At 51.4% G+C, this 17,134-nt stretch overlaps 2 protein-coding genes across 5 annotated transcripts in view; one reads left to right on the top strand and one right to left on the bottom strand.

The window, feature by feature from the left end:
* LOC141164857 (uncharacterized) overlaps window positions 1–17,134 on the top strand; it is a 235,785-nt gene that overhangs the window by 38,697 nt on the left and 179,954 nt on the right. The window lies entirely within an intron of this gene.
* The window catches only part of LOC141164854 (zinc finger CCCH-type antiviral protein 1-like), a 30,978-nt gene that overhangs the window by 7,786 nt on the left and 6,058 nt on the right, over window positions 1–17,134 (bottom strand). For 2 of the 3 annotated variants that reach the window (XM_073650483.1, XM_073650485.1), the window contains exons 1-2: window positions 5,103–5,549; window positions 547–682 (exon numbers count right to left, since the gene is read on the bottom strand). In XM_073650483.1, coding sequence (XP_073506584.1) covers window positions 547–682; window positions 5,103–5,377 — 411 coding nt within the window. In that variant the 5' untranslated portion in view covers window positions 5,378–5,549. Of the gene's footprint in view, window positions 1–546; window positions 683–5,102; window positions 5,550–17,134 lie in introns of those variants that run through there. The other variant, XM_073650484.1, reaches the window with a different exon arrangement.

Below are 17,134 nucleotides of genomic sequence, written 5' to 3' on the forward strand. Positions count from 1 at the left end.
GTATTATAGTAGTTATATTCTTGTACATAGGGGCAGTATTATAGTAGTTATATTCTTGTACATAGGAGCAGTATTATAGCAGTTATATTCTTGTACATAGGAGCAGTATTATAGCAGTTATATTCTTGTACATAGGAGCAGTATTATAGCAGTTATATTCTTGTACATAGGGGGCAGTATTATAGTAGTTATATTCTTGTACATAGGGGGCAGTATTATAGTAGTTATATTCTAGTACATAGGAGCAGTATTATAGTAGTTATATTCTTGTACATAGGGGGCAGTATTATAGTAGTTATATTCTTGTACATAGGGGCAGTATTATAGTAGTTATATTCTTGTACATAGGGGGCAGTATTATAGTAGTTATATTCTTGTACATAGGGGCAGTATTATAGTAGTTATATTCTTGTATATAGGGGGCAGTATTATAGTAGTTATATTCTTGTACATAGGGGGCAGAATTATAGTAACTGTATTCCTGTACATAGGGGCAGTTATATTGTGCTCAGAGACGTGTTATTATCTCTGTTGTGTTGCACTGACCTCCGGCAGCATCTGGTTGTCGTTCTGGTAAAGGAGAATCTTTAGCTCGTCTTCGTTCAGTCCGCTGACCTCTTGAGCTTTTAAGATCGACTGGTTATGACTTGATAAAATGTCATGTGAGAATTTGCACTGTCGGCTGGAAAAGAATAAAAATGTGAACCTTCATGATGAGATGCTTCAAGAGTGAGTGTCATAGAAAATATTAAGATTCTTAAAAAAGCCACCGTAGTGAGAGGACACTTCACCCCTCTCCCGTCTCGCACCAAATTTGAAATAGACAAGAGCTTACATTCAAAGTTTTTTTAAATAGAATTGCCCAGTTAACATAGAGTAAGTTATGTATAGTTGGGAAGTGACAAATCTAGTTAAAATTTCTTTTGAAGCCGAAACTCCTTACAGAGTACAGGAAAGATCTTTTCTGAGGATCAGATAACACAAAGGACATGTGTTTACATATAGATAGAGTAGTGGAAGAGTCTTTCTTGTCCCCAGAAAATACATCTTGAATTCAAATGAAACCTTTTGTTCCCTTCAAGGGAAATGTTATACATTCACACCAGACGCTGAAGCACCAGTGGAAAATTATGAATATTGAGGTTTGTATTGATCCAATATTGATGGGACAAACATTTTTAGCTTCAAGGCTAATCGGGGAAGAATGTACAAGTTTTCTCATAACTGTAACACCTGCCTATAAGCCCCAAATCCATAGTGGCCAGATAACTGGCCATGTCAAGTTTACTATCTATGGGAAGGTAAAATCCTGATTTAAAAATATGGCGGCAATCTCGAACTTCTGTGATCGTCAGGAGTGAAGATATTGTTAATGTTGGGGATTTCATAAAATCCTGAAGGGTTGAGAACATCCCACAACCCGGCCCATGTGAGGTAATCAAAGGGGGGGGTGTGGATATAACTTAGGTGCTGATAATAGGTCAATGCGAATTATGATCTGTGTTCCTGTAGAGAGATACACATCGGTGTATGCATGATACCCATTCACTGGATATTTCCAATCGAAGTGCTCTCCTTCTCTAGGCTAAATCATTTCTGTGATCAGAGTAATAAGTTTCTTTCGTTATCAATTTTTATTTCATGTAACTGTATATTCTGTATTGTTTTGTCTCTTTTTGTAAAATCTTTTGTATATCCTTTATAAACTGCTTATCATTCCGGATGAAATATAAAATGTAATAGTTCTGTTTCTTTTGTTCTATAAACGGCACCCAGGAGCCAAATGCTACCTGAAACACCGTCCAATCGGCTGGAAAACCATTGGTGGTGGCAGCTAATATTCTTTCTTGTGCTATTGTGGACTTAGCAGTGACCATACCGGGGGTATATACATATACTCCATGTGTTGGAATCGGAGGTGCATATACCATACGCTCACTGTTAGTTCCCCAATAACCGGCCTATTAGTGGAAACAGTCTGCGGCCTCCTCCGTTACTCATCGGTTAATTGTGTAATTGTTCAGATCATAGAGGGCATCAGATGGCTGTTTGTGATAAAAAGATAACAGCAGGTGGATCTGCGTGATCTCCCAGGCTGTGATCTTTGACAGATACATTACTCTTCAGTCTCCCCGGTCACCCACCTCCTGCCCTGTACATTACTCCCCGGTCACCCACCTCCCACCCTGTACATTACTCCCCGGTCACCCACCTCCCGCCCTGTACATTACTCTCCGGTCACCCACCTCCAGCCCTGTACATTACTCCCCGGTCACTCACCTCCCGTCTGGTACATTACTCCCCGGTCACCCACCTCCTGTCCTGTACATTACTCCCCGGTCACCCACCTCTCGTCCTGTACATTACTCCCCGGTCACCCACCTCCCGTCTGGTACCTTACTCCCCGGTCACCCACCTCCCGTCTGGTACATTACTCCCCGGTCACCCACATCCCGCCCTGTACATTACTCCCCGGTCACCCACATCCCGCCCTGTACATTAATCCCTGGTCACCCACCTCCCGCCCTGTACATTACTCCCCGGTCACCCACCTCACGCCCTGTACATTACTCCCCGGTCACCCACCTCTCGTCCTGTACATTACTCCCCGGTCACCCACCTCCCGTCCTGTACATTACTCTCTGGTCACCCACCTCCCGCCCTGTACATTACTCCCCGGTCACCCACCTCTCGTCCTGTACATTACTCCCCGGTCACCCACCTCCCGTCCTGTACATTACTCTCTGGTCACCCACCTCCTGCCCTGTACATTACTCCCCGGTCACCCACATCCCACCCTGTACATTTCTCCCCGGTCACCCACCTCCAGCCCTGTACATTACTCCCCGGTCACCCACCTCCAGCCCTGTACATTACTCCCCGGTCACCCTCCACCCGTCCTGTACATTACTCCACGGTCACCCATCTCCCGTCCTGTACATTACTCCACGGTCACCCATCTCCCGTCCTGTACATTACTCCCCGGTCACCTTCCTCCTGTCCTGTACATTACTCCCCAGTCACCCACCTCCCATCCTGTACATTACTCCCCGGTCACCCACCTCCCGTCCTGTACATTACTCCCCGGTCACCCACCTCCAGCCCTGTACATTACTCCCCGGTCACCTTCCTCCTGTCCTGTACATTACTCCCCGGTCACCCACCTCCCGTCCTGTACATTACTCCCCGGTCACCCATCTCCCGTCCTGTACATTACTCCCCGGTCACCCATCTCCCGTCCTGTACATTACTCCCCGGTCACCCATCTCCCGTCCTGTACATTACTCCCCGGTCACCCACCTCCCGTCCTGTACATTACTCCCCGGTCACCCACCTCCCGTCCTGTACATTACTCCCCGGTCACCCACCTCCCGTCCTGTACATTACTCCCCGGTCACCCACCTCCAGCCCTGTACATTACTCCGCGGTCACCTTCCTCCTGTCCTGTACATTACTCCCCGGTCACCCACCTCCCATCCTGTACATTACTCCCCGGTCACCCACCTCCCGTCCTGTACATTACTCCCCGGTCACCCATCTCCCGTCCTGTACATTACTCCCCGGTCACCCATCTCCCGTCCTGTACATTACTCCCCGGTCACCTTCCTCGTGTCCTGTACATTACTCCCCAGTCACCCACCTCCCATCCTGTACATTACTCCCCGGTCACCCACCTCCCGTCCTGTACATTACTCCCCGGTCACCCACCTCCAGCCCTGTACATTACTCCCCGGTCACCTTCCTCCTGTCCTGTACATTACTCCCCGGTCACCCACCTCCCGTCCTGTACATTACTCCCCGGTCACCCATCTCCCGTCCTGTACATTACTCCCCGGTCACCCATCTCCCGTCCTGTACATTACTCCCCGGTCACCCATCTCCCGTCCTGTACATTACTCCCCGGTCACCCACCTCCCGTCCTGTACATTACTCCCCGGTCACCCACCTCCCGTCCTGTACATTACTCCCCGGTCACCCACCTCCCGTCCTGTACATTACTCCCCGGTCACCCACCTCCAGCCCTGTACATTACTCCGCGGTCACCTTCCTCCTGTCCTGTACATTACTCCCCGGTCACCCACCTCCCATCCTGTACATTACTCCCCGGTCACCCACCTCCCGTCCTGTACATTACTCCCCGGTCACCCATCTCCCGTCCTGTACATTACTCCCCGGTCACCCATCTCCCGTCCTGTACATTACTCCCCGGTCACCTTCCTCGTGTCCTATACATTACTCCCCGGTCACCCACCTCCCATCCTGTACATTACTCCCCGGTCACCCACCTCCCGTCCTGTACATTACTCCCCGGTCACCCATCTCCCGTCCTGTACATTACTCCCCGGTCACCTTCCTCGTGTCCTATACATTACTCCCCGGTCACCCACCTCCCGTCCTGTACATTACTCCCCGGTCACCCACCTCCCGTCCTGTACATTACTCCCCGGTCACCCACCTCCCGTCCTGTACATTACTCCCCGGTCACCCACCTCCCGTCCTGTACATTACTCCCCGGTCACCCACCTCCCGTCCTGTACATTACTCCCCGGTCACCCACCTCCCGTCCTGTACATTACTCCCCGGTCACCCACCTCCCGTCCTGTACATTACTCCCCGGTCACCCACCTCCCGTCCTGTACATTACTCCCCGGTCACCCACCTCCCGTCCTGTACATTACTCCCCGGTCACCCATCTCCCGTCCTGTACATTACTCCCCGGTCACCTTCCTCCTGTCCTGTACATTACTCCCCGGTCACCCACCTCCCGTCCTGTACATTACTCCCCGGTCACCCACCTCCCGTCCTGTACATTACTCCCCGGTCACCCATCTCCCGTCCTGTACATTACTCCCCGGTCACCTTCCTCCTGTCCTGTACATTACTCCCCGGTCACCCACCTCCCGTCCTGTACATTACTCCCCGGTCACCCACCTCCCGTCCTGTACATTACTCCCCGGTCACCCATCTCCCGTCCTGTACATTACTCCCCGGTCACCTTCCTCGTGTCCTATACATTACTCCCCGGTCACCCACCTCCCATCCTGTACATTACTCCCCGGTCACCCACCTCCCGTCCTGTACATTACTCCCCGGTCACCCACCTCCTGCACCTGTCCTGCAGGTAGTATCGGCACAGGTGCAGCTTGTCGCACTCCTCCTCCGATTCATCCTTCAGATATTTGGAGCAGATTCTTACAGAGTTTCGGGCCAGAACAAGATCCCCAACCAGCGAAAACTTCTGGGGTTCATGCTGCAAAATTTGCTCAATCTCTTCTGGGGTAAGGTCCAAGAATCCAGACAAATGACCCCTGGGAATCCGACCACCTTGTGAGCAAAGCAGCTTGGTCAGGAAGGCGGTGACTGTGGGGTCCGACATGGCACCCGGGTCTTTGTTTGGCGTTTATAGAAATAGTCCTTCTGCTTTAGCTTGTGCATCTGGAGAGACTGTGAAGCCTGAAGCTGAGGAGCTGATTCATCCTGAAGAGGGAGGATCCAGCGCAGCTCAGCGGAGAAACGAAACTGGAACCCAGGAGCCAGCGGGAGACTGTGCAGTGTATATATACAGGAGGAGTGGTACCGTGCAGTGTATATATACAGGACAGGAGGAGTGGTACTGTGCAGTGTATATATACAGGACAGGAGGAGTGGTACTGTGCAGTGTATATATACAGGAGGAGTGGTACTGTGCAGTGTATATATACAGGACAGGAGGAGTGGTGCTGTGCAGTGTATATACACAGGACAGGAGGAGTGGTACCGTGCAGTGTATATATACAGGACAGGAGGAGTGGTACTGTGCAGTGTATATATACAGGAGGAGTGGTACTGTGCAGTGTATATATACAGGAGGAGTGGTACTGTGCAGTGTATATATACAGGACAGGAGGAGTGGTACTGTGCAGTGTATATATACAGGACAGGAGGAGTGGTACTGTGCAGTGTATATATACAGGAGGAGTGGTACTGTGCAGTGTATATATACAGGAGGAGTGGTACTGTGCAGTGTATATATACAGTACAGGAGGAGTGGTACTGTGCAGTGTATATATACAGGAGGAGTGGTACTGTGCAGTGTATATATACAGGAGGAGTGGTACCGTGCAGTGTATATATACAGGACAGGAGGAGTGGTACTGTGCAGTGTATATATACAGGACAGGAGGAGTGGTACTGTGCAGTGTATATATACAGGACAGGAGGAGTGGTACTGTGCAGTGTATATATACAGGACAGGAGGAGCGTTACTGTGCAGTGTATATATACAGGACAGGAGGAGTGGTGCTGTGCAGTGTATATATACAGGACAGGAGGAGTGGTACTGTGCTGTGTATACATACAGGACAGGAGGAGTGGTGCTGTGCAGTGTATATATACAGGACAGGAGGAGCGGTACTGTGCAGTGTATATATACAGGACAGGAGGAGCGGTACTGTGCAGTGTATATATACAGGACAGGAGGAGCGGTATTGTGCAGTGTATATATACAGGACAGGGGGAGTGGTACTGTGCAGTGTATATATACAGGACAGGAGGAGTGGTACTGTGCAGTGTATATATACAGGACAGGAGGAGTGGTACTGTGCAGTGTATATATACAGGACAGGAGGAGTGGTACTGTGCAGTGTATATATACAGGACAGGAGGAGTGGTACTGTGCAGTGTATATATACAGGACAGGAGGAGTGATACTGTGCAGTGTATATATACAGGACAGGAGGAGCGGTACTGTGCAGTGTATATATACAGGAGGAGTGGTACTGTGCAGTGTATATATACAGGAGGAGCGGTACTGTGCAGTGTATATATACAGGACAGGAGCAGTGGTACTGTGCAGAGTATATATACAGGACAGGAGGAGCGGTACTGTGCAGTGTATATATACAGGACAGGAGGAGCGGTACTGTGCAGTGTATATATACAGGACAGGAGGAGCGGTACTGTGCAGTGTATATATACAGGACAGGAGGAGTGGTACTGTGCAGTGTATATATACAGGACAGGAGGAGTGGTACTGTGCAGTGTATATATACAGGACAGGAGGAGCGGTTCTGTGCAGTGTATATATACAGGAGGAGTGGTACTGTGCAGTGTATGTATACAGGACAGGAGGAGTGGTACTGTGCAGTGTATGTATACAGGACAGGAGGAGTGGTACTGTGCAGTGTATATATACAGGACAGGAGGAGCGGTACTGTGCAGTGTATATATACAGGAGGAGTGGTACTGTGCAGTGTATGTATACAGGACAGGAGGAGTGGTACTGTGCAGTGTATATATACAGGACAGGAGGAGTGGTACTGTGCAGTGTATATATACAGGACAGGGGGAGCGGTACTGTGCAGTGTATATATACAGAAGGAGTGGTACTGTGCAGTGTATATATACAGGAGGAGTGGTACTGTGCAGTGTATATATACAGGAGGAGTGGTACTGTGCAGTGTATATATACAGGACAGGAGGAGTGGTACAGTGCAGTGTATATATACAGGACAGGAGGAGTGGTACTGTGCAGTGTATATATACAGGAGGAGTGGTACTGTGCAGTGTATATATACAGGACAGGAGGAGTGGTACTGTGCAGTGTATATATACAGGACAGGAGGAGTGGTACTGTGCAGTGTATATATACAGGAGGAGTGGTACTGTGCAGTGTATATATACAGGACAGGAGGAGTGGTACCGTGCAGTGTGTATATACAGGACAGGAGGAGCGGTACTGTGCAGTGTATATATACAGGAGGAGTGGTACTGTGCAGTGTATATATACAGGAGGAGTGGTACTGTGCAGTGTATATATACAGGACAGGAGGAGTGGTACTGTGCAGTGTATATATACAGGAGGAGTGGTACTGTGCAGTGTATATATACAGGACAGGAGGAGTGGTATTGTGCAGTGTATATATACAGGACAGGAGGAGTGGTACTGTGCAGTGTATATATACAGGAGGAGTGATACTGTGCAGTGTATATATACAGGACAGGAGGAGTGGTACTGTGCAGTGTATATATACAGGAGGAGTGGTACTGTGCAGTGTATATATACAGGACAGGAGGAGTGGTACTGTGCAGTGTATATATACAGGACAGGAGGAGTGGTACTGTGCGGTGTATATATACAGGACAGGAGGAGTGGTACTGTGCAGTGTATATATACAGGACAGGAGGAGTGATACTGTGCAGTATATATACAGGAGGAGTGGTACTGTGCAGTGTATATATACAGGACAGGAGTGGTGGTACTGTGCAGTGTATATATACAGGAGGAGTGGTACTGTGCAGTGTATATATACAGGAGAGGAGGAGTGGTACTGTGCAGTGTATATATACAGGACAGGAGGAGTGGTACTGTGCAGTGTATATATACAGGAGGAGTGGTACTGTGCAGTGTATATATACAGGACAGGAGAAGTGGTACTGTGCAGTGTATATATACAGGAGGAGTGGTACTGTGCAGTGTATATATACAGGAGGAGTGGTACTGTGCAGTGTATATATACAGGACAGGAGGAGTGGTACTGTGCAGTGTATATATACAGGACAGGAGGAGTGGTACTGTGCAGTGTATATATACAGGACAGGAGGAGTGGTGCTGTGCAGTGTATATATACAGGACAGGAGGAGTGGTGCTGTGCAGTGTATATATACAGGACAGGAGGAGTGGTACTGTGCAGTGTATATATACAGGACAGGAGAAGTGGTACCGTGCAGTGTATATATACAGGACAGGAGGAGTGGTACTGTGCAGTGTATATATACAGGACCGGAGGAGTGGTACTGTGCAGTATATATATATATATATACAGGAGGAGTGGTACTGTGCAGTGTATATATACAGGAGGAGTGGTACTGTGCAGTGTATATATGCAGGACAGGAGGAGTGGTACTGTGCAGTGTATATATGCAGGACAGGAGGAGTGGTACTGTGCAGTGTATATATACAGGACAGGAGGAGTGATACTGTGCAGTGTATATATACAGGAGGAGTGGTAATGTGCAGTGTATATATACAGGACAGGAAGAGTGGTACTGTGCAGTGTATATATACAGAAGGAGTGGTACTGTGCAGTGTATATATACAGGAGGAGTGGTACTGTGCAGTGTATATATACAGGACAGGAGGAGTGGTACTGTGCAGTGTATATATACAGGACAGGAGGAGTGGTACTGTGCAGTGTATATATACAGAAGGAGTGGTACTGTGCAGTGTATATATACAGGAGGAGTGGTACTGTGCAGTGTATATATACAGGACAGGAGGAGTGGTACTGTGCAGTGTATATATACAGGACAGGAGGAGTGGTACTGTGCAGTGTATATATACAGGACAGGAGGAGTGGTACTGTGCAGTGTATATATACAGGAGGAGTGGTACTGTGCAGTGTATATATACAGGACAGGAGGAGTGGTACTGTGCAGTGTATATATACAGAAGGAGTGGTACTGTGCAGTGTATATATACAGGACAGGAGAAGTGGTACTGTGCAGTATATATATACAGGAGGAGTGGTACTGTGCAATGTATATATACAGGACAGGAGGAGTGGTACTGTGCAGTGTATATATACAGGACAGGAGGAGTGGTACTGTGCAGTGTATATATACAGAACAGGAGGAGTGGTGCTGAGAGTAGCAGCTGTCTGTGGAGCTCAAGCACTTCCAGGAGGAGGGTTGTTGTCTGCCTCTCTTCTCCCCAGGGAGAGGCAGGCTTACTGGGAGGCCGGCATGGCTTCCCAGCCTCCTATCCCCCGGTCTATGCCGGCGGGGGAGAAGGAGCCTCAACAACCGGCCCAGGAGGGAGTGAGGAGATCGGGAAGGGTGAGGAAGAATACATCCACCTGCTCCAACCCCGAGACTGTTCACCGCCAGCCCAGAGAGGGAGACCGGGGCACCCCAGGCCCCAGGAACAAGAGCCCAGCAAGATCCTGGGGGGAGATGAGCTCCAGCGAGTCCACAAGTTCCTTCTCCTCCCGAGTGGTCGCCACGTTGCGAGAGTACGAGGACGCCGGCAAAGCACTAACCCAGCTGAAAGAGGAGCTGAGGGAGGCCCGGGTCCTGAACACCCGGGCGTCCAACAAGGAGAGACCCGCGACCTCCCAGAGGGTTAAAGCCCTCAGAGACGAGGTGGTCAGGTTAGTGCTCCTCCGGGAGGGGATTGAGAAAAGCGCAGGTCCCTTCCTGGAGAGGTTTAAGAACCAGCGGCGGTTCTCAGAAATGAAGGGGTTAAACACCTCAGGAGAACCGCCAGCCGGCGTCCTTAGTGATGAGGAGGAGGAGGATGAAGAGGTGACTGGAGTCTCAGTTGCTGGAGCCAGTGAGGGGCAGAGCCGGAGCTCAAGTGGTCTCCCTGCAGGGCAGAGGACTCCCACAGCAGAGGCTGGAGCGTCGGGGGAGGAGGAGGAAGGAGGACTGCTGAGGGAGATCCGACTGCTGGAGTCTCCAGTGGACCTGACGCGGTTTTCCTTCGGTGAGGACAAACCAGTGGAGGAGACAGGGAAGAGGAAGAAGAAGAAGACCGGAGGAGCCGCACAGGAGGTGGTGAGTATGTACCAATGTCTGATGTTGCGCCTGCCACCTTCTGTTTAAACCCCACCAAACCTAAAGGCACGGGCTCTGCAGTGGGCTCGAGGCAGAGGCAAGGTGGGGAGAGGAGGCGGACGTCCGGCGATGCTGCCATCTGTGCGGGGAACAGTGCAGGGGGCGAGGCTGTGGAGGTACTCACAGCGCCGGACATAGGGAGTTCTGTGGAGTTTCCCACCCTGCCCTCTGCGGCTAAGCCGGTTATCACCGGGGCAGGGAAGGATGTGAAAAACACATCAGCAAAGAACACTGGGCACACTGCTGCGACAGGGGGGCAGTGTGCCCCAGCGCCCAAAAAGGACACTAAGACCCCAAAGTCTGTGGGTGCAGGGCGGGCAGAGGTGCCGAGAAAACAGTCTGGCCAGAACAAGGACCAAAATGCTGCAGTAGGGGGGCGGGGCGCTCCAGCAGACGACCTGCAGAAAGCCAGCAGCAACCAAAGGGAAACGGGTGTGGTGCTGCAGGGAAAGGAGTCTCTGGAAGTGCTCCCCTCCCCCGACCCAGCAGGTGTGAGTGCAGAGACACCAGACACAAGGGAGGAAGGAATGGAGGTGACTGTGGAAGGTGCAGAGAACAGCAGAGGTAATGGGGTGACAAGTAAAGAGAATAGAAATAGTGGTGTAGTGAATGATGGGAGTAATGGTGGAGCAGATGGTGAGAGTAATGGTGGAGCAGATGATGAGAGTAGTAGGAATGGTGGAATTAGTGGTACAGTGAATGATGATGCAGCAAATGGTGGGGGTAGTGGTGCAGTGAATGATGATGTAGCAAATGGTGGGGGTAGTGGTGGAATGAATGCTGGGAGTTGTGGGAATGGTGGGAGTTGTGGTGTAGCAAATGTTGGGGGTAGTGGTGTAATGAATGGTGGGAGTAATGGTCCTGCGAATGGTGTGAGTAGTAGTGGAGTGAACGATGGGAGTAATGGTCCTGCGAATGGTGTGAATAGTACTGGAGTGAATGGTGGGAGCAGCACTGGTGTTGGTGGCGGGGAAGTAGGTGCTGGTCCCGCTGCCCCCCCAGCATTGGCGGGGGCTTCAGCCCAAAGCTATTCAGAAGCTGTCAGTGCTGGGGGTAGTAGTGCGCCCTCGTCTGGTGGCCCTGGGGATGGTGACTTGCAACAGCAGCTCCTGGACGCCCTGAGGAGAGGGGAGAGCTCCATCACTGTAGAGGGGAGGGAGGTTGATCTGTCTTTTTGGATAGAGAGACATGGTCTTTCAGCCTTCCGAGATAGAGGGGCAGAGACTGTCTGGTCTCTGCCGACAACGGGGCAGAGGAGTAACCGTAGGAACGTGGTCCGTCTCCAGTGGGTAAGCAAGGATGCCTGTCCTGATAGGTCGAAGGTGGTTGAGCTCCTGCTGGGGATGGGCTTTGCGGCATATGACATCTTTGCCTTGATCCATCCCTATGGGACCTCCTACTTCGATGTCAGCTTCGTGAGACCGGAGGGCCTTGAGCTTTTCTGGTCTCGCCATGAGCTGGCTCGGAGTCGCCCCGAATGGCATGGTCTCTTTCCCCTGGCAATAACTCGCCAAGATTCAGTCAGGAAAGTGACCGTTCTGACTAGTAACGAGTCGCTTTCCTGTATGGACATTACCACCTGGGTGAGTAGATACGGAGAGGTCACCAATATTCCCGAAAAGAATCTGGATGACCATGGTATCTGGTCAGGGGCCTGGACCTTCATGGTGAGATTGAAGGTTTCGGGAAACACTGTTACCCATATCCCCTCCTCAACCTTTTTGGGGAGGGATAGGATCTTGATTTTCTACCGGGGGCAGCCTAAGGTCTGTCACAGGTGCGGTAGCCCCACACACTTCAGTGCGCAGTGTACCACCCAGAAATGCGCACTGTGTGGGGACCTCGGTCATCTTGCTGCTGCCTGTCGCAGGATTAGGTGTAACTTGTGTGGTGACCTCGGTCACCCGTTCAGTCGCTGTCCGCGTTCCTTCGCCAATGCGGTCCTGAAAGCGGCAAGTGTGGGACAGGCGCAAGCCGGGACTAATCTTGCCGGTGAAGGGACCAGTAGGGGCGGGGGAGGCAGGGATCCGGTGAGGAGCAAGCTGCCGCCATCCACCATCAGGCGGCAGGAGAAGCGCCGTGGGGACAGGGGGCAGGGAGTAATGTCCCTAAACTCTGACCCAGGTACTTCACTTGCAGCTGAGGATCCTAAAGACAGTGAATTGAGCGAGGAAGTCAAGAGACTTGAAAGGGAAGAGCGAGAGGACGCCACGTCTTCCCAGGAACCCTCTTCTGGTGACAGTCTAGATGAGGGAGAGGGGGAGTGGTCACAGAAAAAGAAAAATGGTAACAGGAAAACGGCCAGAGGTAGGAGGGGGACCAGGTCTCGAGCTGCCTCTTTGGAGTGCGACCCCTCTGACTCTCTGGCCATGATCCAAGCGCCATTGGAGGGTTCAGCCGCCCCCCCTCTGGTGGATCTCTCCAACCGGTTCGGGGCTCTCCAGGACCTCCCTCTGGAGGGGGGAAGTGGGGACCCGGGGCCGGAGGTTGCGGACAAGGTGGTTGGGGCTCAGGAGATGGCTGGGTCTTCCTCTCGGGGGGCAAATACAAAGCCCTCTGGGGGGATGACTAACCCAGGACCACCAGACGAGGGCAAGAATCTATGTAAGGAGAGAATGGATGAATCTGTTTGTCTTAAGCGCACTAAAAACCCGTCATTATCAGAGGAAGAGGTTGGGACTGTCAGTGGTGGGAAGAAAAAGGCTATCTAATTCAATCAATCATGATGGCGGCACCCACCCCGTTGACGCTGGCAACTATTAATGTTTGCAGCATAAAGTCAGATGCGGCAAGGTACACGGCCTTTCATTTTCTCGGCCAACTTGACGCCGACATTTTGTTTTTGCAGGAGACCAGGTTGACCGATATATCAACCTTGCATAAAGCAAGGCGGGAGTGGAGGCATGGGCCCTCCTACTGGTCTCTTGCGGCCGAGCCGTATAGCGGGGTGGCGGTCCTTTTTAAGACCGCAGCGGTTGAATGCAGACGAGTGATCGAATTAGAAATGGGGAGATGCTTGATCCTAGATGTCTCCATGGGGGGACAAGAGCTTCGGCTCATTAACATCTATGGTTCCCAGTCCAAGTGGGACCGCAAATGTCTCTTCCTGAAGATCAAACCTTTTTTATTTTCGAGTCGGCAGGTGGTCTTCGGAGGGGATTTCAACAATGTCACGAGATCCTGTGATAGAGGAGGTTCCGGAGACCGGCTGGCTTATGACTGCGTCGCGTTAAACAGGATAGTGAGTGAGGCTCGCCTGGTGGATGTCCACATCCGGCACAACCCGGGCGACACGGGATTCACCTTTTTTAGAGGTAGTCAGTGCAGGTCTAGGCTAGATAGGTTTTATTTGAAGGAGGAGGCCGTCTCTTCGCCGTTGTCGGTTGTGGAGGTGGAGTTCTCCGATCACTGTTTGATTATGTTTTCTCTCAACGTTACAGAGACTCCTCGGATGGGAAGAGGCTATTGGAAGCTGAATTCATCACTCCTTGAGGAAGAAGCTGTAAGACGGTCTTTTGAGGAATTCTTTCAGAGCCAGGTACCATTGCTGGGCCTAAGTAACACTAAGTCGGAGTGGTGGGAGATGTTCAAACATCGGGTGGCGAGATTCTTCCGGCAGCTCTCGAATCTCAGAAGCCTGAACAGGGATCGCCTGTATCAGAGCCTGAGGAGGAAACTCGAGCATCTTGTCTCGACTGGAGGTAGCCGCGAGGACATCTCCAGAGTGAAGTCCTTGCTGAAGAGGTGTCAGTACAATAGGCACGCATCTTTGGTTTTCGAGAGGGACTACGGGAAGTACTGCTCGCCCGACCCTTACAGAAACTGTAAGATGTCAGTGAATAGTAAGATAGTGATGGGGCTGGTGGACAGTACGGGGTCCCTGAGAAGGTCCAGATCAGGGATCTTGGAGGTTGTCAGTTCCTACTACTCGCACCTCTTGGGAAGGAGGGAGCTTGATCGTGACGGGATGTCGGCTTTCCTGGCTGAATCTGTTCCTGAGCCAGGGGCTGACCTCTCGCTGGGCGATTTGGCAGAAGCGATCAAAGAAGAGGAAGTGAGACTGGCGATCGATGGGCTTAGGCCCAAAAAGTCGCCAGGTCCGGATGGCTTAACATCCGAGTTCTTTAGGACCTTTAGGGACTCTTTGGTCCCCCTCTTGACTCAGGTGTTTAACGAGTGTCTCTCCTCGGGCACTCTGCCGAGATCATTAAGGAGGTCAGCTTTGATCATTTTGTCAAAGGGTAAGGATCCGTCACGCATTGAGAACTGGCGTCCCATAGCACTTCTCAATGTGGACAGGAAGATTTTGGCTAAGATAATTTTCAACAGGCTGGTGAAGTTTGCACCCCGGCTCCTTTCGGAGGTTCAGCACTGTTGCGTTCCTGGCCGTAGCACTTTTAGTGCTGTTCTAGGTGTCCGAGAGGCCGTGGAGCAAGGCAGGGCGGGCCTCTGGAAGGGGTTCTTGCTGACCCTGGATCAGGCAAAAGCCTTTGATCGGGTTAACCACGAGTACCTCTGGTCCACTCTTTTGAGGTATGGTCTGCCTGGAGGGTTTGTGGACTGGCTTAAGACCTTGTATGCAGGGGCTGAGACTTTCCCTCTGGTGAATGGGTGGATTGGACGACCTTTTGGGGTAGGATCCGGTGTCCGTCAGGGCTGTCCTCTTAGCCCTTTGCTTCACGCGTTTGCGATCGATCCCTTCCTCAGAAGGATCGATTGTAGACCGTTGGCGGGGGTGCGGATGGGCGGGGCGGCGCCGGAGACTATCCTGAGGGTGGTGGCCTACGCGGACGATGTCACCGTCTTTGTTTCTTCGCAAGAGGAGGCAGCAGCGGTGATGTCAGAAGTGGAGCGCTACTCGGAGGCATCCGGGTCCAAGGTCAGCCAGGATAAGTGTGAGAGTCTCTGGCTGGGAGGCGGAGATCCCGGGTTTGATCTTCCGGACACCCTCCCCGAACCCCAAGAACATGCCAAAGTCCTGGGCATCGAATTCGGCCAGGGTGATTACCCCACGAAAAACTGGGAAGGCAGAATCAAAGGTGTCGCCCAAAGAGTGGACCAATGGAGGGGTTGGTCTTTGACCCTGAGGGAAAGGGTTGGCCTGTGCAAAGCTTTCCTGCTCCCCTTGCTAATCTACCTGGGCAGCGTCTGTGTCTTGCCAGAGCCTCTCTGGACACGGGTCTACAGTCTGTTCTTCCAGATGTTATGGGGGAACAGACTGAACCTAGTCAAGCGGGAGGTCACTTACCACACGAGGAGACTAGGGGGTTTGAATATGGTGAACCCCGTGGTGTTCCTAGTGAACACTTTCTTGAAGGTGAACGTGGCAAACCTCTGGAAAGAGAGGGCTCCTCCGTGGGTATTCTCCTGCAAGGGATGGTTTCAGCCTTTCTTCCAGGAATGGGAGACAGGGGGAAGAGTGAAGGATCTCCGCACACCACACGGGCATCTCCCGGCTTATGTTACCCCGGTTCTGAAAATGATCCGCCGGTGGGGTCTGGGAATGTGGGAGGTGAGGTCCCTCCCGAGGAAACTCCTCGATATGAGGGTCTTGCTTTCTCATTTTCAGAGTCCATTGGCCCTCAAAGACTGCCCAAGTCGGGATCTGGAGGTTGGGTTGAGTTTGTTAAATTCTACCAGGATCCCCGAGAAGTACTGGGACTTGACTTGGCGCTGCTTCCATGGTAAGCTGTATGTGAGGGACAATTTGAAGTACAGGAGCTCCGAGGACAGGAATTGCCCCCGTGAGGCTTGTGCTAACGTGCTGGAAAGCATGGAGCACTTCCTGCTTCATTGTCCCTTTAATACAGAGGTGTACAACAGGGTGGGGGCTTCCATTGGTTGGCCGCGGCTGGCTACTCTGTCCTACGCCGGGTGGGCCTATGGAGCGTTCGGAGACCTTGGGAGAAGGGACCGAGACACTTTATTCATAGTCAGCGCAGTGGTGAGGTATTTCACGTGGAACGCACGAGTTTTAGTCTCGACGCAGAGTAAAATCCTCCATGTAGATGAAGTCTGTAGGAACATCCTAGGTGACCTGGTGAAGGTACGTTCTCTGGAGTATGAAAGACTGGGTGCCCGGAGGGCGGCCCGTCTCTGGAGGGGCTTTTCCTTCAGGGTGCCTTAGTCCGGTAGTACTCCTATATCCTGGTGGTGGGCCGATGTCTTTTCACCCTAGATTTTTGTTTTGTATTTCTGTCTCCTGAATAGAAGGTTTGCCGGCATCGAACTTGAGCCTTGGATGGTGAGTGTGTAGGTTGTGTTCTGTATATATTGTATATAATGTATAATAGGGGGTTTTAGTTAGGTTGGGTGGGGGATTTGGGGGGGTTTTCATCGGCGGTGATAAGAGGACTGATCTGGCCTGGTCCAGGCCCCGCCTGGGGAAAAACTTTGGGGCCTGATCCTAGCTCGGAGTAATCCTGAACTTTGTGGCCAGAGCTGGATCAGGGGTGGCGGGATAGTTAGTGTAGGTCTGTGTTTTATGTATATATATTAAAAATTACAAAAAAAATATAAAATATAAAAAAAAAAAAAA

This window comes from Phyllobates terribilis, unplaced genomic scaffold, assembly GCF_046119375.1.
Source record: "Phyllobates terribilis strain yellow unplaced genomic scaffold, ASM4611937v1 Scaffold_10__3_contigs__length_209671492, whole genome shotgun sequence".
NCBI classification, from domain to species: domain Eukaryota; kingdom Metazoa; phylum Chordata; class Amphibia; order Anura; family Dendrobatidae; genus Phyllobates; species Phyllobates terribilis.